A 25,760-nucleotide genomic window follows, 5' to 3' on the forward strand; every position below is an offset into this window, starting at 1 on the left:
CATGTAACCCCAAAAGTGGTGTGTAGGAAAAGGAAGAGGTAGCATACTTTGATGCTATTTTACAATTAGAAAGAAGCAAGTCTGAACTCCAGCACTTACTATTAGGCCCTCAATTTTAGGAAAGTGGCTTTGGGAAGTCCTATAACCTTCCTGATTGTGCATTTCCTTGTCTGTCATGCCTGTGTTGCAGAGTCGTTCAGAGAAGTAAGTGAACTAATGGATTGTGAAATTGTTTTGTGAGCTATAAAGGATGTTTGGTCACTCTTCTGTGTTCCTACTGTTCTGTGTTTATCACCTGCTATCGCATTTCCCATGTTGTATTGTAATTTATTTGTTTATCTCTGTCTCCCACTAGGCTGAGCTTTTCAGAGCAAAGGTTTTCATTTATCTTTGAATGCCAGGGCCCAACACATAGGTACTCAATAAATGTTTGATGAATGTGTGGATAAGTGGTTCAGGTAGGAGATGAAACCAGATGACCTCTTTGGTTTCCTTTTAGTTTTGCTGTTTAAGATTCCATGGAAAGGTCTAGAAATAATTAGATATCAACAAAGGAAGAACCATTTAGAATATAAAAACTTGAAACTGAAGGGCAGTCACAGAATTGTTAAACACATATTAACATTCTAGAGTGTACTTTCAAAAGGGAAATTGTTGAGACGGGTTAATTGAGTTTATGTATAAGAAGGGAGGTTATGATTTGTCAAGTGAGAAGTAATTTTTCTTGCCATGGGATGATAACAGCTGAAATGAACCTCTCAAAAGCTAGGAAATTTGGCAGAGGAATATTGTGGCTGAACAAATTCATTAGAGCAGAAAGGTATTAAGAAACATTTGAAGAAGTATGGTTAAATCATAGGAAACCAGACTCCCTTATTAAGATGCCAGAAACTAATGAGACCTAAGGTGGAGGTTTACTGTTGATGCATTTGTTGTTGTTTGAAAGGGCTCCAAACCACAGGAGCAAGTGTGAGCCTTTAAAAGCACAATAGAAGTACCTACTGACATAGGTTTAGTAGGCGGAAGAGATCATATACTCAGGGGGGAGGGTGAAGCAGATATAGTAAAATGAAGGAAGAAATGGCTGAAGTTGGTTTATAATGAAAGATGCAGAACATCCAAAAAAAATGATCCTGAATGAGAAATTGGAGAAAAATAGCAAATAGGAAGGCAGCATTAAATCCTAGAACTGGAATAGACCTTGAGAGAACTGCCAACTAAAGAATTAACCAGAGATTCCCTAAACAGGAGACCTCAGTGCCTTACCTGGTGCATCATGATGTGGCTGATGCCACATTCCCTCTCTCTGGTCTTTGATGGAACGTCTGGGGGAAGAGAAGATAGATGTGATTGGCAGGGTGGGTTCCCACCACGGAGGCTTTAGGATAGCACAGTGGAATGGAAACAGCTTGCTTTTTAAAGAATCACACACACCTGAATTAGAATCCCAGCTCTGCTTCTTTTCAGCTGTCTGACCTTGAGCAAATTACTTAAATATCCCTAAAAGATATTAAGAAGCCCGTGTATTAAAGTAACTCCTATTTTTCACGTGCCTGGGTTGTTCATCTAATTTTTCTTTATTTTTTACCTGTTCATTTTTTTTCTTTTTTTCCTCCAGTTCTATTGAGAAATAATTGACATCCATTACTGTATAAGTTTAAGGCATACAGCATGATGGTTCAGTTTACATATACTATGAAATGGTGACCACAATAGGTTCAGCTCACATACATCATATCATATAGATACACTAAAAAGGAAGAGAAAGAAGAAAAAGAAAAACAATTCTCTCCTTGTGATGAGAACTCTTGGGACTGACACTCTTAACAGCTTCCCTATCTATCACAGAGCAGTGTTAGCAGAAGGTATCATGTTGTACATTATGTCCCCAGTATGTACTTATCACTGGAAATTTGTACTTTTGACTACCTTCCTCCCCCTACCCTGGCCCCAGTTGTACCTTTTGACTACCTTCCTCCCCCAACCCTGGCCCCAGTTAACCACAAGTCCAATATTTTTTATTTATGAGTTTGGTTTGCTTTTATTGTAAAGATTTATTTGAGGGCAGCCCCAGTGGCTCAGCAGTTTAGCGCCGCCTTCAGCCTGGGGTGTGATCCTGGAGACCCAGGATTGAGTCCCACGTTGGGGTCCCTGCATGGAGCCTGCTTCTCTCTCTGCCTGTGTCTCTGCCTCTCTCTCTGTGTGTGCCTCTTATGAATAAATAAATCAAATCTTTTTAAACAAAGATTTGAGAGAGATTAAAGGGTGAGAGAGAGAGAGGGAGCAAGCGAGTGAGCAGGGGACAGGGAGAAGGAGAGAAAGAGGAAGAGAATCCCAAGCATACCTCCCGCTGAGTGCAGGGGCCCACACCAGGCTGGATCTCACGACCCTGACATCATGACCCTAGCTGAAACCTAGGGTATGAAACCTAGGGTCATGATGCTAAACCAACTGAGCCATTCAGGCACCCCGAATTTGGTTTGCTTTTGTTTTTGTTTTAGATTCCATGTATAAGTGAGATCATATGGTTTTTGTCTTTCTCTAATTCCGTTAGCACAATGCCTTCGAGGTCCATCCATGTTGTTGCAAATGGTAGGATTTCCTCCATTTTTAGGCTGAATAATATTCCTCTGTATATATACACTACAACTACTTTATCCATTCATCTTTCGATGGGCGCTTAGGGTGTTTTCATTTCCTCTTCTCCTCCCCCGCCCTCCTCCTAATCCTCCTCCTCCTAACATTGTTAAGATATATCATTAGCTTTATGTTCCAACCCTTTTACTGAAATTTTCATTCCCACTGTCATATTTCCAATTCAAAAGAGCTCTTGTATTTCTCACCAGTCCTTAAAATGTCCTCTTGCTTCATGGTTGCAGTGGCTCCTCTGATCTCTCTGAGGATGTCAATCATAGATTTTTCTTTCTAAAGTTTTTCTTCTGAGCTTTAAGGACCTTCTCTAAGAGACTAGACCTTCAGTCTTCTGCTGGGGCCAGGAAGTTCTTTGGCTCTCCAGGGCGGGGGAGAGAATCTGAAGGTCTGTGAGTGCCTTAGGCTGACTTTCAACCAATCCTACTTTTATCCACTCCTCCCCTCCTGCTTACAGGGGCATCTGGTGCTACAAACACCTGAAACTTTTCTGGAGTTCTGTAGTATAACTTGAGTTGCCTCTAAGCTCTTCCTACAGACAACTTGGGGTACAGGTTTCCCAGTTCTACTACCTCAGTTACTACTTGTCCATTTGCTGTCTGCTTTCCAAAATTTGTTGCTAATGTCTTCTCTCCTGTATTGGACATCCTTATGTATTCGTGCCCCTTTATTTTTTTAAAGATTTTATTTATTTATTCATGAGAGACAGAGAGAGAGAGAGAGAGAGAGAGGCGCAGAGACACAAGCAGAGGGAGAAGCAGGCCCCATGCAGGGAGCCCGATGTGGGACTTGATCCTGGGACTCCAGGATCATGCCCTGGGCCAAAGGCAGGCACCAAACCGCTGGGCCACCCAGGGATCCCCCTATTCATGCCACTTTAAAGCTTCTTTACTTTTTTATCAGAGTTTTGAGGAGGGGGCAGAACCAAATGTGTGATATCAATCTGCCATCTTTAACCAAAGGACTCTCAGTGCTTCATATCTTTTACAGACATAATTTACATTTTAACCATCACCACATCATACAGATGCTCACCACTATGTACCTAGTCTCCTTGTCTCTAGTTTTTCTTCTCTCAGGTCTGTCCTTGGCCATCCTGCAGATCCATCTGCCAGGAAGACTGCACTATGTACCCCAGAGCTTTGAGTGTAAAAACCCTTCAGCTGCTTCCTGATGTTGCCAGCATCAAGTCGACGTTCCTTACCCTGATGTGCAAAGCCTCCCACAATCTAGCCTCTGCCCACCTTTTCAACCTCATCTTTTAGGCTTTCAGAAACACTCACATCCATACCCATACCCATACTTACCTGTAGCTTTGACCAAACTTGCCTGGAACAAAACAGGACACAGTAGCTGGGTGTGCCTGGTGATTTATCCAGTAGGTTGAGCAGCTAGCTGACATGTTGTGTTTGAGTGACTCATTTAAGCTCTCATTTTAAGTGAGCACATGTTGGGCTTGAGGCTCATAGCCCATTTCAGTCTAGGATTCTAAAATCTGTTTTTAGTATATGCATGCTCTTAATCATGTTCACTATATTGCCCATTGAGTTTTTCCATGGTGTATTACTCCACACCTTATTTATTTTCTGCTAGACTCTGGAGGTGCAAAGATGAGTAGGATGTGGAGATTATGTCTCATAATAAACTGCTGTCTTATTATATGGTATTGGGTTTAAGCTCCTGCTGAATGGCTGGGTTTTCACAGTGAGATTTAATATTCTCCTAGGGTTTAGCCTTGTCATTTATTATATCCTTCCCACCAAAAAATGTTCTGACATTCACATCAAATATGATTATAGCATTTTCCTGAAGGTGTATTGTTTCCTGACGACATTTTTTTCTCCCTAGTATCGTCTTTGTCGACCTCTTCATTATGAACCTGATCCTTTGGGTGGAAGGATCATCAGCTGCCATCTCCTTCAGTACTCTCATAGGTATCCTTGCGATGTGGTTTGGAATTTCTGTACCATTAACATTTTTGGGTGCATACTTTGGAAGCAAGAAAAAGGTAAATTTGTGAAATACTGCTTTTGACCATTGATGTCTAAAATAATCTCAATGTGTATATACATGTATATACATGGAATGGAAAATATACCATAGGTGAAAACTGTGAAGACTGATAATTTTGGAATAAAAGATTAAAAAATTTTTTAAAATGAAACACAGTAATGCTTCAAAAGACACTATTTAATGGGCTTCCTACTTTATGGATTGTTTATATTTCTGTCTCTCTCTGTTGGATGAAATTAAAGGGATAAATTGTTGGAAGGCTGACTTTAACAAAGTCAGAAAAGTAATAAGATTATATAGCAGGGGAAGAAAGCCAAGATACAGTCCCTAAAATGGAGCTGTTCAGTTTATAGGTTTGAAGTCAGCCTATTCCATGCATAGGGTAAAGGAGCAGGATACCAAAAAGACTAAATGAGGCCACACTGCAAAAGGATTGTACAAAGATATAGTGTGAGTTTGCAGGGGAGAAATCAGACAAGATCAAACAGGAGCTGGAGTTCCACACAGAGCAGAAAAAAGAAAAAGGTCTGAAAACTGACACATTTTAAGAGAAATTCTTTTTTTTTCAATTTTAATTAAATTCTAGTTAGTGAACATATACTGTAATATTAGTTCCAGGAGTAGAATCCAGTGATTCATCACTTACATCTAACACCCAGTATTCTCATCACAAGTGCCCTCCTTAATGCCCATCCCCACCCGCTTCCCTCCAGCAACCCTCCGTTTGTTCTCTATTGTTAAGAGTCTTATGGTTTGCTTCTTTCTCTCTTTTTCCTCTTCTCCTATGTTCATCTGTTTTGCTTCTTAAATTCCACATATGAATGAGATCACATGGCATTTGTTTTTCTCTGACTGGCTTATTTAGCTTAGCATAATATATTCTAGCTCCATCCACATGGTTGCAAATGGCAAGGTTTCATTCTTTTTAATGACTGAGTAATGTTCCATTGTGTCTGTCTATATATATATAAAGAGAGAGACAGATGAATGTCCACTCATCTGGGTTCTTTCTATATTTTGGCCATTGTGGTCATTGCTGCTATAAACATTCAGATGTATGTACCCCTTTGAGTTCGTATTTTTCTATTCTTTGGGTAAATACCTAGTAGTGCAGTTGCTGGGTTCTAGGGTAGTTCTATATTTTTTAAGATTTTATTTATTTATTTGAGAGAGAGAGAGCGAGAGAGCGAGACAGCGAGAGCACAAGCAGGGGGAGGGGCAGATGGAGAGGGAGAAACAGGGAGCCTGATGGAGGGCTTGACCCAGGACCCTGGGATCATGACTCGAGCCAAAGGCAGATGCTTAACTGAACCATCCAGTTGCCCCGGGTGGTTCTATTTTTTTTGCATATTTTTTATTGGAGTTCTATTTGCCAAAATATAGCATAACACCCAGTGCTCATCCCGTCAAGGGCCTCCCTCAGTGCCCGTCACCCAGTCACCCCATCCTTCCGCCCACCTCCCTTTCCACTACCCCTTGTTCGTTTCCCAGAATTAGATGTCTCTCATGTTCTGTCACCCTCACTGATATTTCCCACTCATTTTCTCTCCTTTCCCCTTTATTCCCTTTCACTATTTTTTATATTCCCCAAATGAATGAGAACATATAATGTTTGTCCTTCTCTGATTGACTTATTTCACTCAGCATAATACCCTCCAGTTCCATCCAGGTTGAAGCAAATGGTGGGTATTTGTTGTTTCTAATGGCTGAGGAATATTCCATTGTATACATAGACCACATCTTCTTTATGCATTCATCTTTTGATGGACACTGAGGCTCCTTCCACAGTTTGACTATTGTGGACATTGCTGCTATAAACATTGGGGTGCAGGTGTCCTGCCATTTCACTGCATCTGTATCTTTGGGGTAAATCCGCAGCAGTGCAATTGCTGGGTGGTAGGACAGTTCTATTTTTAACTCTTTGAGGAACCTCCACACAGTTTTCCAGAGTGGCTGCACCAGTTCACATTCCCACCAACAGTGCAAGAGGGTTCCCCTTTCTCCACATCCTTGCCAATACATGCTGTTTCTTGTGTTGTTAATTTTAGCCATTCTAACTTGTGTGAGGTGATATTTCATTGTGGTTTTGATTTGTATTTCCATGACGATGAGTGATGTTGAACGTCTTTCCTTGTGTCTGTTGGCCATCTGGATGTCTTTGGAAAATGTTTCTTCATGTCTTCTGCCCATTTCTTAACTGGATTATTTATCTTTTGGGTGTTGAGCTTGATAAACTCTTCATAGATTTTGGATACTAGCCCTTTATCAGCTATATCATTTGCAAATAATTTCTGCCATTCTGTAGGCTGCCTTTTAGTTTTGTTGTTTCCTTTGTTGTGCAGAATCTTTGTATCTTGATGAAGTCTCAATAGTTTATTTTTGCCTTTGTTTCCCTTGCCTTCAGCGACATGTCTAATAAGCAGTTGCTATGGCTGAGCAAAGAAGTTGCTGCCTGTGTTCTCCTCTAGGATTTGATGGTTTACTGTCTCACATTTAGCTCTCTCATCCATTCTGAGTTTATTTTTGTGTGTAGTGTAAGAAAGTGGTACATTTTCATTCCTCTGCATCTTGCTGTCCAGTTTTCCCAATACCATTTTGTTGAAGAGACTGTCTCTTTTCCAATGGATATTCTTTCCTGTTTTGTCAAAGGTTAGTTGACCATAGAGTTGAGGGTCCGTTTCTGGGTTCTCTTTTCTGTTCCATGGATCTATGTGTCTGTTTTTTTTTGTACCAGTACCATGCTGTCTTGATGACTACAGCTTTGTAATATAGCTTGATGTCTGGAACTGTGATGTCTCCAGGTTTTCTTTTATTTTTCATGATTTCTTTGGTTATTTGGGGTCTTTTGTGGTTCCATACAAATTTTAGGGTTGTCTGTTCTAGCTCTGTGAAAAATGCTGTTGGTATTTTGATAGGGATTGCATTATATGTATAGATTTCTTTGGGTAGTATAGACATTTTAACAGTGTTTGTTCTTCCAATCCATGAGCATGGAACATTTTTCCATTTCTTTGTGTTCTCTTCAATTTCTTTCATCAATGATCTATAGTTTTCAGAGTACAGATCTTTTACCTCTTTGGTTAAGTTTATTCCTAGGTATCTCATTGTTTTTGGTGCAGTTGCAAATGGGATCGATTCCTTGATTTCTTTTTCTGCTGCTTCATTATTGATGTATAGAAATGCAACCAATTTCTATATATTGATGTATAGAAATGCAACCGATTTCTATACATTGGTTTTATATCTTGAAACTTTGCCGAGTTCATGAATTAATTCTAGCATTTTTTTGGTTGAGTCTTTTGGGTTTTCCACACATTCTGAGAGGGCTTTTTGAAATTAATTACTTCATATTGGAATAATCACCACAAAACCTTGTCCAGTCTCTCCCTTGAAACTGATAGGAAAGCATAAACATCCTTATTGTCTAGCTGTGTGCTTTCTAGTATCATGGTCACTAGCCGCATGCGACTTTCGAGTGCTTGAGATGTGGCTAGTTCCAAATTGGTAAATGCTGCAAGGAAGTGTAAAAAAACACAGTGGATTTCAAACAGAACAACAAAACATAAAACATCTATTTAATAATTTTTATATTGATGACAAATTTAACTGAGAATATTTGGGCATGTTGGAGTGAAATGAATATTTCATAAATTAATTTCACCTGTTTCTTTTCACTTTTTAAGATTTAGCTTGTAAAATATTTAAAACTGTAAGTATGGCTTGCATTACATTTCTATTTCACAGTGTTGGTCTAGCCTCTGACCACATGTCCTGTCCTGATTCAGGATTTTGTGTTGTGATTATATGTATATAAATTCACTTCAATTTCATGTCATTCTGATTTTCACTTAATTTCTTTTGGAGCAGTTTAGGTGTCCAGTTCACACAAACCAGATTCCCCGTCATGTTCCTCAGCAGACTTTCTTAACGAAACCACTTTTTGGCATCGTCATTGGTGGCATTTTACCCTTTGGCTGTATTTTCATCCAACTCTTTTTCATTCTAAACAGCATTTGGTGAGTAATGTATCTTCAGAAATCTCAAAAAAATCTTAACTGTTGATCAATTAATTTTCCTGTATTCCAAGGAGATTAAATTCTGGTGTGGTAAAACTTCATTTGCTCTCCCCCCCCCAGCTTTATTCAGGAAATAGCGATCTGACCCCATGGGAATTTCTTAGGGAACTCAGACTTAATTCACAAGTTTTAAAAGACACTTTTTGATGGAAATTTCTATGCGAGTTTCCTTTTTTTAAAGTAATAACCTCTTGTTAAGCCTTTCCAGATGACTTAAAATTGGCTCACACTCTACTTCCCTGAGCCTTTGCAGGGGGTGGGGCAGGGGTGTCCCTTGAAAGGAGGCGCTGAAAAATGGGAAAAAGCAGCCCTGATGTGTATCTCTTTTCCATACTGACCTTCCATGCACGATTTCAGAGTTCCTCTGCTAAAAATACTTTGGGTCTTCATCTGTACTGAGCCGTAAGTAATGTTTTTCTGCTTTCCTTTCTGTCAACTGTTAGCTCTGGTGTCAGGATGCCTACTCCTTACAGCTTTCCTCTTTTTATTTGCCACTTTGAACCTGTCGTGGTTTAAGAATTTTGATCTGTAAAGTAAGAACCCGGACTCTCTGATGCAAATGCGACAGCTTCAGCTTCTCCAAGTCACTTTTTTCTTAATTCCTGATTCTTGACTGTATTCTGGTTTCAGGAGCAGGTCGAGTGGGGTGGTACTGCAGAGGGAGTTTTGGAGATGGGGCAAAGGCACCATAAAATCAAATGCAGTAGCCAGCTGTGTTTAGGACATTTTTCATCCCAATGCAATCTTTCAGATACAGCTTTCAAGTAATCAAAAGTTAGGCTTAATCATATCATGCACATTAATTGCTCACCTTTTAAACAACATTGTGCCAAATTTGTTTAAAAGATAAGCAATAAAATCTGTTACCTTGTCAGCAAATAAATATTTAACATGCTGCAAAATAGATTATAGCAACTGTGTTTTCCAGATGTTTTTGATGGGAGAATAATTTTAAAGTGAAAACTGGAAGTCTTCAGACAAGCTTTGTTTCAATGAAAAAGAGTGTGCAACTTTGTGTATGTTCATTATCTATAGAGATGATTCTCCCCAAGTCCTGTCCCTTGGCCTTGTGCCCAGGTATATATTCTGCAGGAGTTTTTAAAATGGGATATTGATTGGTTCCTCAGTTTCTTTTCTTCAGGAGGCTTTTAAAATTACTCCTCCCAGTTTAGTTAGCTCGGCTCTATAATAACGGAAAAAAAATGGCTTTCTTCCTCCCAAGTCTCACATAAATATAATCCACACATGAAGCTTTAAGAAGAGGTGTGTCTGAAAGTATATTTAATAGAATTATGTGTGCTGTGCTATCAAAACCTATTGGGGAAGGCTGCATGTCAATAGACCTTCAACGGCCAAGGATTTGAGTCTGTGATTTTCTGTTGTGTAACATAGTTGCTGGTATTCATGGTATTTGCAATTTTCCATTGCTAAAGGGAAAGTGTAGATTAAAATGTGCAGAAAGAAAATGATAGAGATAATGATGGGTCTCACGTGAATCCTAAATTGTATGAGCAGGGAATTATGGGTAAGTAGCCACACAGATGCGCACTGGACAAGATCTGGCAGAAGTCTGAAGCCACACGGGTCAGGGCATATGTTTTGGGTACTGGATGTATAGATAAAGGTTGGGAACGCATGGCTAAGGTTCGAGAAGTGTGGCCATGTCCCATGTGGATTCGGATCAGGCTCTCCGTGTATTGTGAAGTTAATTTTAAAGCTGTCATTTTCATTTTCAGGTCTCATCAGTTGTACTTCATGTTTGGCTTCCTTTTCTTGGTCTTTATAATTCTCCTGATTACCTGCTCAGAAGCTACAGTTCTGCTGTGTTATTTCCACTTGTGCGCTGAGGTAAAGACCTAAGAAGTGAACGCATTTTCTGTTTCCAAAACTCGCATTATTGGAATTAGAAGCCTGTGTTGAGCAAGAAATTGAAACAACTGCTAACTGCATGGTTTCTACAACATGGGATCAGTTTTATATTGTGTTTTCCTGATGACACATTTTGATTTTGATGCAGCTATCAAGTTAATGCGACTTTGATGGAAGATTTAAACAGAAAGCAATTTCTCTCTGGCTAGTTACAATAATTGCTGCATAATATTCAGTTAGCATAGAAAAATATAGGGAACTGATTTGATATTTAGACATATAAAAGATCTGGTTCAATGGGTTTTTTTTCTTGACAATTAAAATTTTTACCACGTAGGCCAGCAGTGTGTTTTATGGGTTTGAGATTGCTGCTAAAGGCCCTTTCTCTAATTTTCATTTCATTGCCTTTTGGTTACCATGGACATAAATAACTCTGTTTACCCTACTCCACCCCCATTTTTTTTCTGATGTCATTCTGTATAACTAAGGTGGTAGTGAAAATTATTTTCTGAAAACCCCTACATTTTTCTTGTTTTGGTAGTTAAATGAGACTCTCTAAAGGTGACAATAGAAAGTTTAGGGAATGATTATCATATACATGATGTCTTAGAGCGTTTTCTTCTTGAGCGATAGGTAAAAGGATAAAAAACTTGAATTTTGTATATGTTATACTTAGCTTCTCATTAATTCTATGATACATTTTTGTCATAGAAAATCTGCAACAATCATGAATGAAATATACACCCATAGGCATATAATGTATATATTTCTATGTCTTAGGTGGGGTACATGGGTGGCTCAGTCAGTTAAGCATCCAACTTTTGATCTCAGCACAGCTCTTGAACTCAGGGTCGAGTTCAAGTCCTGCATTGGGCTCCATGCTTTATGTGGAGCCTACTAAAGAGATTAAAAAAGAAATGTTTTGGAGGTTCCCAAGACCACACATACATTTGGCGGTTCACTGGAAGGACTCATGGGACTCAGCACAGGGATGTATGCATGGCTAGGGCTGTTAGAGCCAAAGGACACACAACAGTATCAGCAAGGGGAAAAAAAAAACAGGTGAAGCCTGGGGAAATCCATGTACAGTCTTACTAAGCATTCTCTTTTCCATAAGAAGTTACATCAGGTGTACTCCTTTCTTCAGCAGTAAAAAAAAAAAAAAAAAAAAAAAATAGGGATCCCTGGGTGGCGCAGCGGTTTAGCACCTGCCTTTGGCCCAGAGCACGATCCTGGAGACCCGGGATCGAATCCCACGTCGGGCTCCCGGTGCATGGAGCCTGCTTCTCCCTCTGCCTATGTCTTTGCCTCTCTCTCTCTCTCTGTGTGACTATCATAAATAAATAAAAATTAAAAAAATAGTAATATATGTGCAATGTTTGGGCCCAAGGAAGCCCATTAGAGACTTCGTATCCAAGGTCTTCATTAGGAGCTGGTCACATAGGCACCCTCTGCCTAGCAACTACAAAAATTCCAGACTCCCAAAAGAAAAGCAAGTGCTCATCATAAATCACAATGTACAGTTTAGGTATAGCAAGCCACTCTTATCAGTCAGGGAATGATTAAATGCCAAATTCCCAGATGTAAGCCAAGGGCCAACCTTGCAAGCAGGCCCCTCTAAAGATAGTAACTTCAGACCTGCTATGTTAACTGTCTTCTGCACTGTAAGTCCCCTTGACCCTTGCTTTTACAAGTGAAATTTCTTTCTTTCTTTCCTTCTTTCTTTCTTTCTTTCTTTCTTTCTTTCTTTCTTTCTTCCTTCCTTCCTTCCTTCCTTCCTTCCTCCCTCCCTCCCTCAGTTCTTTCTTTCTTTCTTTCTTTCTTTCTTTCTTTCTTTCTTTCTTTCTTTCTTTCTTTCTTTTGTAGGCTCCACACGCAATATGGGGCTCAAACTCAACCTTGGGATCAAGAGTCGCAGGCTCGACCCACTGAGCCAGCTAGGCACCTCTCCAGTTAAATTAGTATCAGTGGGAGTCTGTGGGGCAGGGTGAGGCTAACCTGAATATTGACCTCAGTCATGGTTCCATGGGTCCCGAATTGAGCCGGGTAAAATAAATCACATTTGCCATCAAGCTCTATCTGAAATTTCTATACTAACCTATTCCTACCTGGCCTGAGCCCAGTGCGGCTTTGGCAGGGAAATTGAAGCGACGTGAAAGCCTTCCAAGGTGGAGACACTGCCCTGATAGAAAGGATGTGTGCATTACAAGTGCAGACCCCGAGGGCACACGTGGTCTCCCTGGAAACAGAGGGTTTATAAATGTGAAGGCACCCCATGCAGACATATATTAGTCAGTGTCTACCACATTACATTTCTTATAAAACTTCCCCTTTTATTTCTTTTACTCCATAATCTAACACGGCCTGTTTTTTTTTTTAAGATTTTATTTATTCATTCATGACAGACAGAGAGAGAGAGAGAGGCAGAGACACAGGCAGAGGGAGAAGCAGGCTCCATGCAGGGAGCCCAGAACGGGGCCTGTTTTGTGTGGTTTGTCATTACAGTAATTGCTAACCCTTTTATAATTAGATTTCACCTAAAAAGTTGTTTTTTTCTGCTTCTTTTGCCAGGATTACCACTGGTGGTGGAGAGCTTTTTTTACCAGCAGTTTCACGGCTGTTTATCTTTTTATGTATGCGGTTCATTACTTCTTGACCAAACTTCAAATCACTGGCATTGCAAGCATCATTTTATACTTTGGGTACATGATGGTTATGGTCCTGATTTTCTTCCTTTTCACAGGTAACCATAGAATTATTTCACACATTTCAGACTCTCTGAAGAGACTTGGAGATAGTCCTAATGTAATAACCATCAATTAGCAATTAATGGAAGGAATAGGGAACAAAGTCATCATGTTCATTTTTATGCTTTGGGGATAAAAGATTGCAAAGCCTGGGGAACTGGAGGGACCTTATGTACTTAGCTTCCAGGTTGTCCCTTGTGAATGTCTTTAAACAGTAGGGATGTCTTCCAAAGCACAGAAAGGGTTATGTGTAATCACCTTTGAATAGCCTCCAAGCATAAACATTAACTGGCTTGAATAACTTTTAAATTAACAAAAATAGATTAAGTAAATGTGTGGTCATATAAGCAATTAGAGGCGGGGGACAAGATGTATACCTCTCAGGATTACTCATTTGGGGTTGTTATTTGGGTTTCAGATGAGATGGCAACTCTCATTTAGATTAATGCTTAACGTAGGCGACAAATTGAATGGTTTTTAAGATGATCCAGTTAGAGAAATAATTAAATTGGAGAGCTTGGAATCCTTTTCAGGATGAGCGAGGCAGCGTTCCACTCTATCTGCCTCACTTTTTTAAAAAATAGAGATTTTATTTTTAAGTAATCTCCATAAACCACATGGGGCTCGAACTTACAACCCCAAGATCTAGGGTCCCATGCTTCACCAACCCAGCCAGCCTGGCGCCCCTCTACTTGCTTCACTTTTAAGTTCTGGTTTTTGCTCAAGTCATATGATGTATGTAGGTCACTTGGACAAATTTCAAGTATTGTCTCTGATTTGAACTCTCAGGTTCAACAGATTCGTAAAAATCAACAGTGGAAATTTGTCAGAAATTAGAGACTTAAGGCAATTGTAAGTGTTACTTGAGAAACCAAAGCATCTTGGAGATGGCTCATTTTTAAATATTGTATTACCTGTGAACTTCCAGTCTCAACTCCTCAGTACACAGAAGACTGTGCAGGATTCTTCTCATCTCTCCGACACTAGATGTTCTATTTAAACCTGAAGGCCTGAGAATGTCTCACCATTCTAGTCTAACCAGGCTCCTCATATGTTTTCCAGTTTTCCTAACTTTGTATTGAAATAGACACACAGAGAAGTGCATACAACACATGTGTGCAGCTCAATGAGTTATTGCAAAGTGAACCTACTTTTGTAACTACTGCCAGTGTTAATAAATGGTACATGATCAGCACCCTGAAAGCCACTTCTCTCCACTCACCTTACTCAAAGGCAACCATTCCCCTCTTAGCAGTTCCCCTGACTCTTAGCAGCATGGATTAATTTGACCTGTTTTTGAATTGTGTGTAAATGGAATCCTATAGGATATACTCTTTTATGTCTGCTTTGTTTTCCTCAGTATTGTCAGTGCGGATCCTCATGATGTTCTGTGTAGATGTTGTCTACACCCCTCATGTCTTTTTTAAAAGATTTTATTTATTTATTCATGAGAGAGAGAGACAGAGACAGAGACAGAGACAGAAGCAGAGGCAGAGGGAGAAGCAGGCTCCATGCAGGGAGCCCGACGAGGGATTCAATCCTGGGTTTCCAGGATCACACCCTGGGCCGAAGGCAGCGCCAAACCGCTGAGCCACCGGGGCTGCCCACCCCTCATGTCTTTTGTTTTGGATTTCTCTCCTAGTGAGTGACTGGCTTTTCTATTTGGGTGATGTGCAGTTGGATGTGTCTCACACAGTGATTTCAGGCTTCTGTTTTCTTCAATACCGAGCACTTTGACTCAGGTTGCTTTTTTTCTGGGAGTCTTGGATGATGACAGCTTCTTTCCAAAGGTGGATAGACTCTTGAATGGTCACACTGCTGACAGAAATCTCCCATTGGTTGGCTCCACCACTTGCCATCTCTTCTGTCACACCCTACTGAATACTGACTCTTGAAGATTCCCAGTGATCCCTTAACAGATCTAATGGCTTTCTCTAGGTTTCAGTCTCCTTGGCTTCTGCAGCTAACTACTTAGCACCTATTCTGTGAAACCCAATGTGATTTGCATCACTCTGGGCCTTCCTTTGCTTCCCTTCTTCTTCCTATCACCTTCCTCTAACCTTTATACAAGGTTTAATCTTTAGCGTTTCAGTACACTTTTTGTACCCTCTCCCTTTCAGAGCTCATTAAGTCCCATGGCTTTGTTTACCTTCTCAATGCTGACAGCTCCTAAGTCTGTATCCCAAGATATAACCTCTATGCGGTTAGATTCTGAACATTTGCACGTCCCGTTGGTACTGCCAACTCAAACACCCACTCCAGTGAGTGTAGCACTTCCTTTCCACAAGACTGACTCATTTTAATTTCTTTCCATCTTTGACCATTATCTTTTTTTAAAGATTTATTTATTTATTTATTTGAGAGAGAGAGAGAGAATGGAGGGGAGGGACAGAGCGGGAGGGAGAGAAAGAAGCAGACTCCCTGTGAGTGCAGATCCCTATGGGGGGCTCAATCCCACAACCCCAAATTTACAACCTGAGCTAAAAATCAAGAGTCAGATGCTCAACTGGCTGAGCCACCCAGGCGCCCCTTTGCCCATCATCTTTTTTTTTTTTAAAAAGGTTTTATTTATTTATTTGAAATAGAATGAGAGAGCAGGAATGGGGGGGGAGGGTAGGGGTAGAGGGTGAGGGAGAAACAGGCTCCCTGCTGAGCAGCAAGCCTAACATGGGGTTTGATCTCATGACCCTGAGATCATGACCTGAGCTGAAATCAAGAGTCGGATACTCAATATTGACTGAGCCACCCAGGTGTCTCATGAAGTGTTTTTGACATCTATTTTCTAGAACTGTTCTTTAAGAAGCCCTATCTACTTATAGACCCTTAAATGGCATCTTTTTACATTTCATCATTGTATGTATTTTTTCTATTGAATTATTTTATTTTTTTCATCATCATTATGTTTTGAGGTTCACAGCAGGAAGCAAGGCTTATTGCTTATGTTCATGTTGTTTCACTTTTGAGGAAGACATCCTTAATTAAATCATTAGTCTTGAGACTATAGATGTACACAAAAGTACAGTTATTAATTGCTGATTACTCTTTCTTGCTGTAGACAAACACTTCTGAGAGGATTTTTCAAAAAAAAATGGCAACTTGAAAATTAGCAATATCCACTCATGTTAAAAATGCTGAGGAGTTTCACACTTATTTAGAATAATTATGCATTCATCCAAAGTTCTTCCTTGTGGTCACCACATTTGTCTTTGGTATTTGGATTCATCTGTGTCATTACAGCAGAAGGATATTGTTCACAGCTGTCATCTTTCAATATTGAGTATTGTGACTGTGTGGAAGATTATTTATATGCTAAGTATATTCCTATGTTGCTACAAATCCTATATTTTTATTTATTTTTTAAAAAATTTATTTATTTAAGTAAAATATACATAGGGCTTGAACTCATGACCTTGAGATCAAGAGTCACATGGTCTTCCAACTGAGCCAACTAGGCACCCCAAATATGAATCGTTTATATTTATCATTTGTAAGGCTGTTTAATATATTGAACAGATTGCTTAACTATTTCTTGCCTATCATACTTTGTTTTCTGTTTTGAATTATTTCCTTAAGATAGTCTGTGAAATGGGATAGCAGGGTCAAAAAGCATAAATGTTTTTATGGTTCTTTATGCTCTTCTGCCATTAGCACAGTGTATTGGGTTTCCCTACAACCTTGACTGGCATTGAGTATTATTGGTGAAAAAACAAACAAAACAAAACCCCAAAAGTGGCTTTCCTTTTTGTTAACACAGTACGTCTAAAATGGCATCCCATTGTTTTCTTCCTCTCATTTTTTGAGCCAAAGGAAGTGATGTGCATTGTGGCTGGTGTTCCTCTACCCAATTTTCATTCGGTAGCACATTTATAGATTTGTAAACAACGTGTCAAAGAAGGATTAAAGGGACAGGGAGAGGGAAGATAAGTCATAGTATATCAACAATATCATCAAAGGGTACCAGGAGGGAAACCTTGTATTGTATAGGCTAAGAAAAATAAATTTAAGTGTGAGTGACTTGCCCCAAATCCTAACTGGTTTTAAAAAACTAGTTTAACAGCTGGTTAAGTTAGTTAAAAAAGAAACTAAGTCTGTGCATTACTGAGTAGCTATGCTCTTTTCTGATAGTTTTCCTGTGATTTCTAATAGATGCTCATTGATGGTTCACGTATGGATACTTGGTCTTGATTGGAGGGTAGTTAGTGAATTTTTATTTGCATCAAGTTGTGTTTTAGATATTAACAAATGAGTTAGTCTTTTTTTTTTAAGTTTTATTTTTAAGTAATCTCTACACCCAATGTGGGACTTGAATTTACAATCCTGAGATTGAGTCACATGTTCTATTGAACTGAGCCACCCAGGTGACCCAAATGAGTTAGTCTTTGAAAATGAATTGAAAAAAAAAAAAAACAAAAACAAAATGAATTGAAAGAATGTATTTTCATTTTGATAAGGAAGACATAAAATCACAATAACCAATTAAGATGTAACACTTAGGATTCCTTCTTTAAAAGTCTAAAGTGCTAGGTTGTATTATAATAATGGTATTTATAGCCTAATGTAAACCTTGGCATTGCTATTCGGTAGTAAATGAAATCTTTTATGTGATGACATATATATCAGGCAAGCAATGAAAAATGTTTGCATTTAGCCACAGTCTATTATTCAGCCATGGTCTATTATTCTAGAGCATTGTTTCTCAACCAGGGGTGAATTTGCTTCTTAGGGAACATTTAGCAATATTTGAGACATTTTTAATTGTCATGGCTGGAAGAGTGCTAGAGACATCTAGTGGGTAGAGGCCAGGAATTCTGCTAAGCATCCTACTATGTGCAGAACAGCCCTCTACAACAAAGAATTATCTGGCCCAAAATGTCGGTAGTGCCACTGTTAAGAAACGTTGGTCTTGAGTGAACTACTTGTGAACCTCACTTTTACTTAGAAATTAATGCTATTTTCAAAATACTGTTTTGATTGTCTCAAGAATCAAGTTTATGTTTAGAATCTGAGACTCTGAACCACCAAGCACCACGCAGTGATTGAAGCCAGTTTGGTACAAGGAGCTTTTAAGACCCAGAAGAAGTATTAGCCAAGAGCAGAGTGCTTCTCTGGTGGCTTTCTCACTAAGTGTCTGTGCTTTGAATATATTTTTATTCATTAAAAGAACTTAATGAAGCTCAATATGTTTTGAGAATGTCTACTGTGTAATATTTTATCACTAAATTAAAGTGAAGAATCCATGTTTTCACACAGTGTAAAATGAAATACTCTGAGGGAAAAGTCCAATTACCTCAATGCACAAATGTTAGCTGTAGTAGGCCCTTCATGTTTTACTGTACCGAGTTGTCTCTGCCTTATTGAAAATTTCAGTTCTAAAGGCCAAAAGATCAAAAAGGATAAAAATCTGTTAATGCCAACTGTTAACCAACCACCAAATATTTATTAAGCTTCTATGGGCTTGGCTATGTGCTAATAGGGACTTTGGAAACATAGACCTCATACTATTTGCTTTTTGTTGAGTTGACTATATGCCAACTATTTGCATGTATTTATCTCACTTAATTTTCACCTCATTATCTAATTATCATGAGGTGTTAGGTCATATTCTTCCCATTGTATGGATGAGGACACTGAGACTCAGAGAATTTAAGTGACTTGTTCAAGGTCACCCAGCTAGTAAGTATTGGAGCTATGATTCAGTTGAACCTAGGTTTGTCCGACTCCAAAGTTCATTCTTTTAAATACAACTTTCCATGTCTTCCTCAAGAGAGAGGCACTTTCCTTGAGCTGAGGCTAAACCAACAATCAAAGAATGCCTATGGAATCTCCTCTGTGGTCCTCTGTTTGATCAGGTGGACTGCTCTTAATTGGGAGTGTTGAGATTGGTGCACCTAAGACAATGGAATATTGCCCTTGGGAATAGGTGATGAAAACAGAATACCTCCAGTCTTTTTGCATACCCTTTTTTGACACTTGTTTCAAAAAAAAACAGATGCACACTCTTCCAGCTTTTCCTCCATAATAAATTCATTACTTCTTCAATCCCAGCTCGTTTTGGTTTCAATTTACATCTGTGGACTTAAATGCTAGGTGCTGTAGGAATGAGTAGGATGGAATCCTCTCTATTCTCAAGGATATTGAAAACTTGTGGCTCCCATTGTTTTTCCCAGTGCAAGTAGTTGCAGACCTACTCTAACTCTGGTCCTTTTAGTAGCCAGTATTCTAGTTTTGAGTATCATGCTAAAACATTTCAAAGGAAAGTAAGTATCCCATTCCCTAATGGTAAGCAGAATCTGCATTCTCTGGCATTCTTGTGTATTTTACATTCTGTGGCATCTCATACCTGAATTGATTTCTACTCCCTGCACCCCAAGCTTTTCCTGTCCAACTGCTGCTCATTCTTTGAGGTCTTTCTGCACAAAGCAGTTCATGGTCACCTCAGCCCATGTTGATCGCCCTATCCTAGAGCAATCGGGCAGAGTTGGCTTTGAGTCTTAGCTGTATTGCTTATTGGCTGGGTATTGTAAGGTAAGTCAACAGGCTCTCTGAACCTCTGTTTCCTTATAGAATGGTTAAAATCCTAGTACTTAACTCATAGACTTCAACTCACTCTGATCATACATGTAAGCACTTAGCCCACAGCCAAGCATCTAAGTATTTAATAAACAACAGATATCATTTTCTTTTTTTTTAATTTATTTTTTTATTGGTGTTCAATTTACTAACATACAGAATAACACCCAGTGCCCGTCACCCATTCACTCCCACCCCCCGCCCTCCTCCCCTTCTACCACCCCTAGTTCGTTTCCCAGAGTTAGCAGTCTTTACGTTCTGTCTCCCTTTCTGATATTTCCCACACATTTCTTCTCCCTTCCCTTATTTTCCCTTTCAGATATCATTTTCATCATTATTATCATCATTTATTATCATGAAATACAAATTTCATTCTCCAGCTTATGTATCTTCACTGGCTCCCAGCTGCCTGCCTAATCAAATCCCAACTTCTTAACTTGGCATTTACTATCTGGCTCTCACCTACTTTTGCAGTCTTTTCTCCTATAGGATTTTTTTTTTTTTTTCTCCTATAGGATTTTTATTTTTAATATTCCCTTGCTTCTATTTTTTTTCTTTTAATATTTTAAAAAATATTGTCAAAAAACTTTATTTATTTATTTTTAAGTCATCTTCATACCCTACAGGGGGCTTGAACTCAGACTCCAAGATCAAGAGTTGCATGCTTTTACAACTGAGCCAGCCAGACACCCTGATGTTCCCTTAATTCTTTGGTCATACACTCTTAACATGCCAATCCCCCTGCCACAGTTCTCACTATTCCTTAGAACTGTCAGGGCTTAATTGTTCCAGACTTTTTTTTTTAAAGATTTTATTTATTTATTCATCATAGTTACACAGAGAGAGACAGAGAGGCAGAGACACAGGCAGAGGGAGAAGCAGGCTCCATGCAGGGAGCCCGATGTGGGATTCGATCCCAGGTCTCCAGGATCGTGCCCCGGGCCAAAGGCAGGCGCCAAACCACTGCGCCACCCAGGGATCTCTGTTCCAGACTTTTATGAGTACTCTTGGCTCTGTCTGGATTACCTGCCTCCCGTCCTCAAATGCCTCTGAGTGAAACTTTAGAGAACCTTCTCTGAGATGCCCTCTCCAAATTCTTGCCGTTCATTCAAGAAGTGTATATTGAATATGTACTGTGTGTCAGGCACTAGCCCTAGAGACTGGGGCTTTAGCAGTGAACAAAACTTCATATAAAGGGATGAAGACTTCTGTCCTGATGGAGTTTACATTGCCATGCAGTTCATCCAAACAGTTCAGTGTAACATTTGTTGTCTGCCTACAACATGCTCAGCACTCTGCCAAGCACTGGGTGGGGGGGGGGGTACCAAACTGAGTAAGGCTTAACCCCTAGCCTCTTGGCTATGGTCTGGAGAGAGAAGGCCTGTGAACAGATCCTTTCCATGCATTGTGACCAGAAGACTAAAAGTGAAGCTCAGGGTCTTGTGAAGGTGCTGAGCAGGGGCGTCCAGCTCAGTCATGGGGAGGGCGAAGGAGGTCAGAGACAGCTTTGCAGGAGAAAGTGTTAGAAGAGTCTTGAGGGAAGACTAAGTCTTACAGTTTGAAGGTGGAATTGACAGGCTGAACAAGGCATGGTATGTGGAGATCTAGATGTGATTTGGGGCTGCTGGAGTTTGAATTTTAAGGCATGGAGTGGCAGGAACAAGTTCTAAAGCAGGAAGCTGTGGCCTGGTCCTGGAGGGCCTTGTGTGCCAACACCAGTGTGGTCTTACATCACATTCCTTTGTGGAAATTATTGAAAACCAATATAGCTGATGCCCAGGACCCAACCCAAAGCCCCAAATCAGAATCCTTGCTGATGTTTATTTTTAACAGCTTAAAAGGTTTCTGATACACTCAGGGGTTTGAGTGCTTTTGCCATGGGGAGCTATTAAAGGTTTGCAAGTAGAGGCATGACAATCAAGTTTGTGCTTTGGAAATCTCACAGTCACTCTGACTGTGTGCAGAATGGGAGAGAGAGACAGACAGACAGACACAGGAGGTAGAGACAAGATTAAAGAGTTTTCTAGAGGAGAGATGAAGAGAATGTGACGTCTGTCAGTGGAGATGTGTGGGATAGCTATAACCTGAGATCATTCCCTGCAAGAGCCCTGTTCTATCCTTCTCATTACCCAGCCAGCAAGGGCCAGGCCCAGAGAAAGTGTTTCATGAATACCGAATCAAACATGACTGAAGGGAGTCAAGGCCCCCAAGACTCTTTTCTCCAAACAAACTTTCTCTTTATTCCTTTGTTTAATGGCTTTAAATACAATTTGAGGAAAACCTTTTGTCTGCATCTTACTGCTGCAAATTCTGAAATTCATGTGTATTGGAATATAACCCCACAGTGGCTGTGGAAAGATTCTATTTATTTTAAAATTTTTATTTATTTATTTACTTATTCATGAGAGGCACACAGAGAGAGGCAGAGATATAGGTGGAGGGAGAAGCAGGCTCCCTGTGGGGAGCCCGATGCGGGACTTGATCTCAGAACCCTGGGATCATGACCTGAGCCAAAGGCAGATGCTCAAACACTGAGCCACCCAGGCACCTCTGTGGAAAAACTCTTTAAAGGTTTGTTCATCTTGAGTAGCATGTGGTAGACATTCAAAATGTTTTCTTTAGCTAGTTTCTTCTTCCTTTTCAAGTGTGCATATATAATGACTGCTTTGGGAAAGCCTTCGAAGAAATGTGTTTTGGAGAGCAGTCCCAGGATCAGGCTGTGAATTCTTTTCATTATAGAATTGCAATTAGGGAAAGGTCGTGGGGAGAAATAGGCTTCTCTGCTTGTCTTGGACTGCCTCATCAAGATCCTGCATCACCTGACCTAATGATAAAAGGTTATGGAGCTTAAAAAGAATCTGGATGTTCCTAGTATTGGTTTAGTATTTTCTCTAACCTGAGGCAAAAGTAGACAGAGACACCCAAGTGAACATTCTCTCCCTTCTTGGCTCATCTCTTTCTGCCCTCAAATCGTAGTACAAGTATTGAGTTGTTGAAAAAAATATTTTCATCTTTCCAGATCCTTTAAGTTGCTTTTCAGTTGTGTGGTTCAGTGGCCCTTAGAAGGCACATTTTCCCACCTCTTTTCATACTTATGTTTGTTCACATGAAGGATGAGAGGGAGGGTGTGTGGGAAGGAGAAAGGCAGGCTAGACCAGGGATTCTGAGACCCTGGTTGCATATTAGAATCACCTGGGGAGATTTTCAAGCTCTTGATTCTTAGGCTGTATCCCAGATCAATTAAATCAGAACCTCTGGGGGTTGTGATCCAGGCAATAGTAGTTGTTAAATCTCCCTAGATGATTCCAGGGTACAGGCAGTGTTGAGGACTACTACACTAATTAAATAAACCCCATGTGACGATATTTTTCAAGCCCCAAATCAGAACATGAGTGCTAGCTCTCAGTTCTTGAGTGCCTACTCTGATGGGCACCCTAATGTATCTTACCTTTTTTCCTCTGGTCAAGCCTGTTATTTGGGTGGGGATAGAATTCTTCTTCATTTAGGAGGAACAAAGGAGATGGGTAGCTTGCTCTATATCATATAGCTAAGTGCCTGCTGACCCCAAAGTCCACTCACTTAGCTCAGCTGCCTGTCAGAACAGTGTGAGAGTTGATGGAACTGTGTTTAGGGTAGGAGACAATTTGGGTATTGTAAGTAAAGCCTCAAAAAGTTGAGAATTCATGGACACTTCAGTAGTTTATGAGGATAGTGTGCAGCAAATTGAAATCAGAAATGTCTTAGATTCAGAGACATGTGTTAGCTAAATATTGTCATCTCCTGAACCTTCAAAGTTGTTGGATTCAGAAAGGGAAGCTTAATGTAGGAATAGGTATTATCATCCCCATTTTTCAGTTGAGAAAACTGAGGTTTGGCAAGATTGTCACTTGGCCAAGATCATACAGCTAGTAACCAATGGAGTAGATTCATGTCAATCCAGAGTCCATAATCTTAATCACTATACTACACTGACTCCTGACAAGGAGCTATAAAGGATGGGAGGGAAGTGGCATGATGGCATACTGGATGGGAAGTTACTCTGAGCTTGAAAACTGGCAAAGGAAAAGAGACTAAACCATGCCTAAAGCTTTCTGTGACTAACATGTTTTCCTAGATGATTGAATTGTCTTGGGGTGCCCCATTAGATTATAGGATCTGGAAGTTTTCTTTGACCAAGTCATTGAACCTTAATATCATCTGAGAATTGTTTTTATAACATGAACATCAATGAAATCCTATGTTAAATAAAAGTTTGCCCAGAATTGTATCACCCTACATATAAAGGGATCTTCTTTGGTCCACGCTGCTATACAGTCTTTAAATTTGTCATTTTTGATGACAATCTTATTTCACTGAGCACTTAGTCCATCATTTAGCTAAGTCACCTATTTGGAGGCATTTGGTTTATTTGTAATTTTTCAATATCATAAATCATAGTGTTAGGAACACCATTTTGCATGTAATTTTTTTCTTCTATGGGGACATTTCTTTAGGGTAAATCTCCAGTAATGGGATTTTTATCAGATTTAATAAGACCAAACTTTGATTTATAAAACTAATGTATGTCCTGAGTATGCAAGTACATAATGGATTATTGCCACTTGTGTTAATAAGTTGATAATGGTTATTTACATTTTCTAAATTGAAGCAAGTTATATAAAGTTTACTATATTAGAAACTAGCCTTGGACCTCTATGTAACCTTTTTGAAATAGAGAACTTAAGCTACTCATTTTTTATTTTTGCTTTGGTTAGAGACCTGCAGCGTTCAATCAAATGGATTCTCACATCTTGTTGCAGGTGGCTGCCTCTAGCCCTGCTGCTCATCCTCTTTGCTCAGCAAGAAAGCCTGGTGATTTTTTATTTGATAATGTATGAGTCTTGAGATTTAGAGAATCAGTAGCCCACCTCAAAACTGACATGCTTTGCATTTTTGAGAAAGCTACTTTGATTTGATATAGTCTCTGGTTAACAAGGATCTTTTTCATTTTGTTTCAGGGACGACTGGATTTTTTTCTTGTTTCTGGTTTCTTATTAAAATCTACAGTGTGGTGAAAGTGGATTAAAAAATGTTCCTAAAGGCTTCCAGGCACATCAACGTTGCTTTTGAATATATACATCTATATCTATGTGAAAATCTATCTATATGTGTGTGTGTGTGTGCCTCTTAGTACACATTTTAAATATACAGCATTAAAAAATCTCATTGTCTGGTCTCGGTTTGTATGACACAAAATACTGATTATGTGGAAAAAACAGGTTGATTTGGAAACAGGCTTATTCTAAGTCAGACTGTCCTGAAAAGATACCATAAAAAGGCTTAATTGAAATATCAGAAAGGGAGACAGAACGTAAAGACTGCTAATTCTGGGAAACGAACTAGGGGTGGTAGAAGGGGAGGAGGGCGGGGGGTGGGAGTGAATGGGTGACGGGCACTGGGTGTTATTCTGTATGTTAGTAAATTGAACACCAATAAAAAAAAAAAAAGAAAGCAATTAGAGCAAGTGAGGCACATTTCTTTACAAAATGAAAGCTGAGCACACGGGCATTTCAGATGACATGTTTTTTCTTTTCTTCTTCATTTTGTTTACAGCATCAGAACTTTTGCAAATAAATCTTAGGTAAAATGGGAATTTTTCTAACCTAAGTGGATTGTACAAACTGTATTCCACCCTTGTATTTGGATGACCATTTTATTTTTATGTATTTATTCATTTATTTTTAAGAGACTTCTTGATTTATTTTATTTTTTAAAAAGATTTTATTTATTTATTCATGAGACACATACACACACACACACACACACACAGAGAGAGAGAGAGAGAGAGAGAGAGAGA

The 25,760-nt window shown here is 39.5% G+C and overlaps 1 protein-coding gene across 1 annotated transcript in view; it reads left to right on the forward strand.

Annotated features, from left to right (window-relative positions):
• LOC611979 (transmembrane 9 superfamily member 2-like) overlaps positions 1 to 25,118 on the forward strand; it is a 76,771-nt gene extending 51,653 nt beyond the window's left edge. The window contains exons 13-17 of the mRNA XM_038586617.1: positions 4,498 to 4,657; positions 8,530 to 8,678; positions 10,475 to 10,586; positions 13,179 to 13,350; positions 24,922 to 25,118. Coding sequence (XP_038442545.1) covers positions 4,498 to 4,657; positions 8,530 to 8,678; positions 10,475 to 10,586; positions 13,179 to 13,350; positions 24,922 to 24,989 — 661 coding nt within the window. The 3' untranslated portion in view covers positions 24,990 to 25,118. The remainder of the gene's footprint in view (positions 1 to 4,497; positions 4,658 to 8,529; positions 8,679 to 10,474; positions 10,587 to 13,178; positions 13,351 to 24,921) is intronic.
• Positions 25,119 to 25,760: the final 642 nt, after the last annotated feature.

The sequence above is a fragment of the Canis lupus genome, chromosome X (assembly GCF_011100685.1).
Source record: "Canis lupus familiaris isolate Mischka breed German Shepherd chromosome X, alternate assembly UU_Cfam_GSD_1.0, whole genome shotgun sequence".
Classification (NCBI taxonomy): domain Eukaryota; kingdom Metazoa; phylum Chordata; class Mammalia; order Carnivora; family Canidae; genus Canis; species Canis lupus.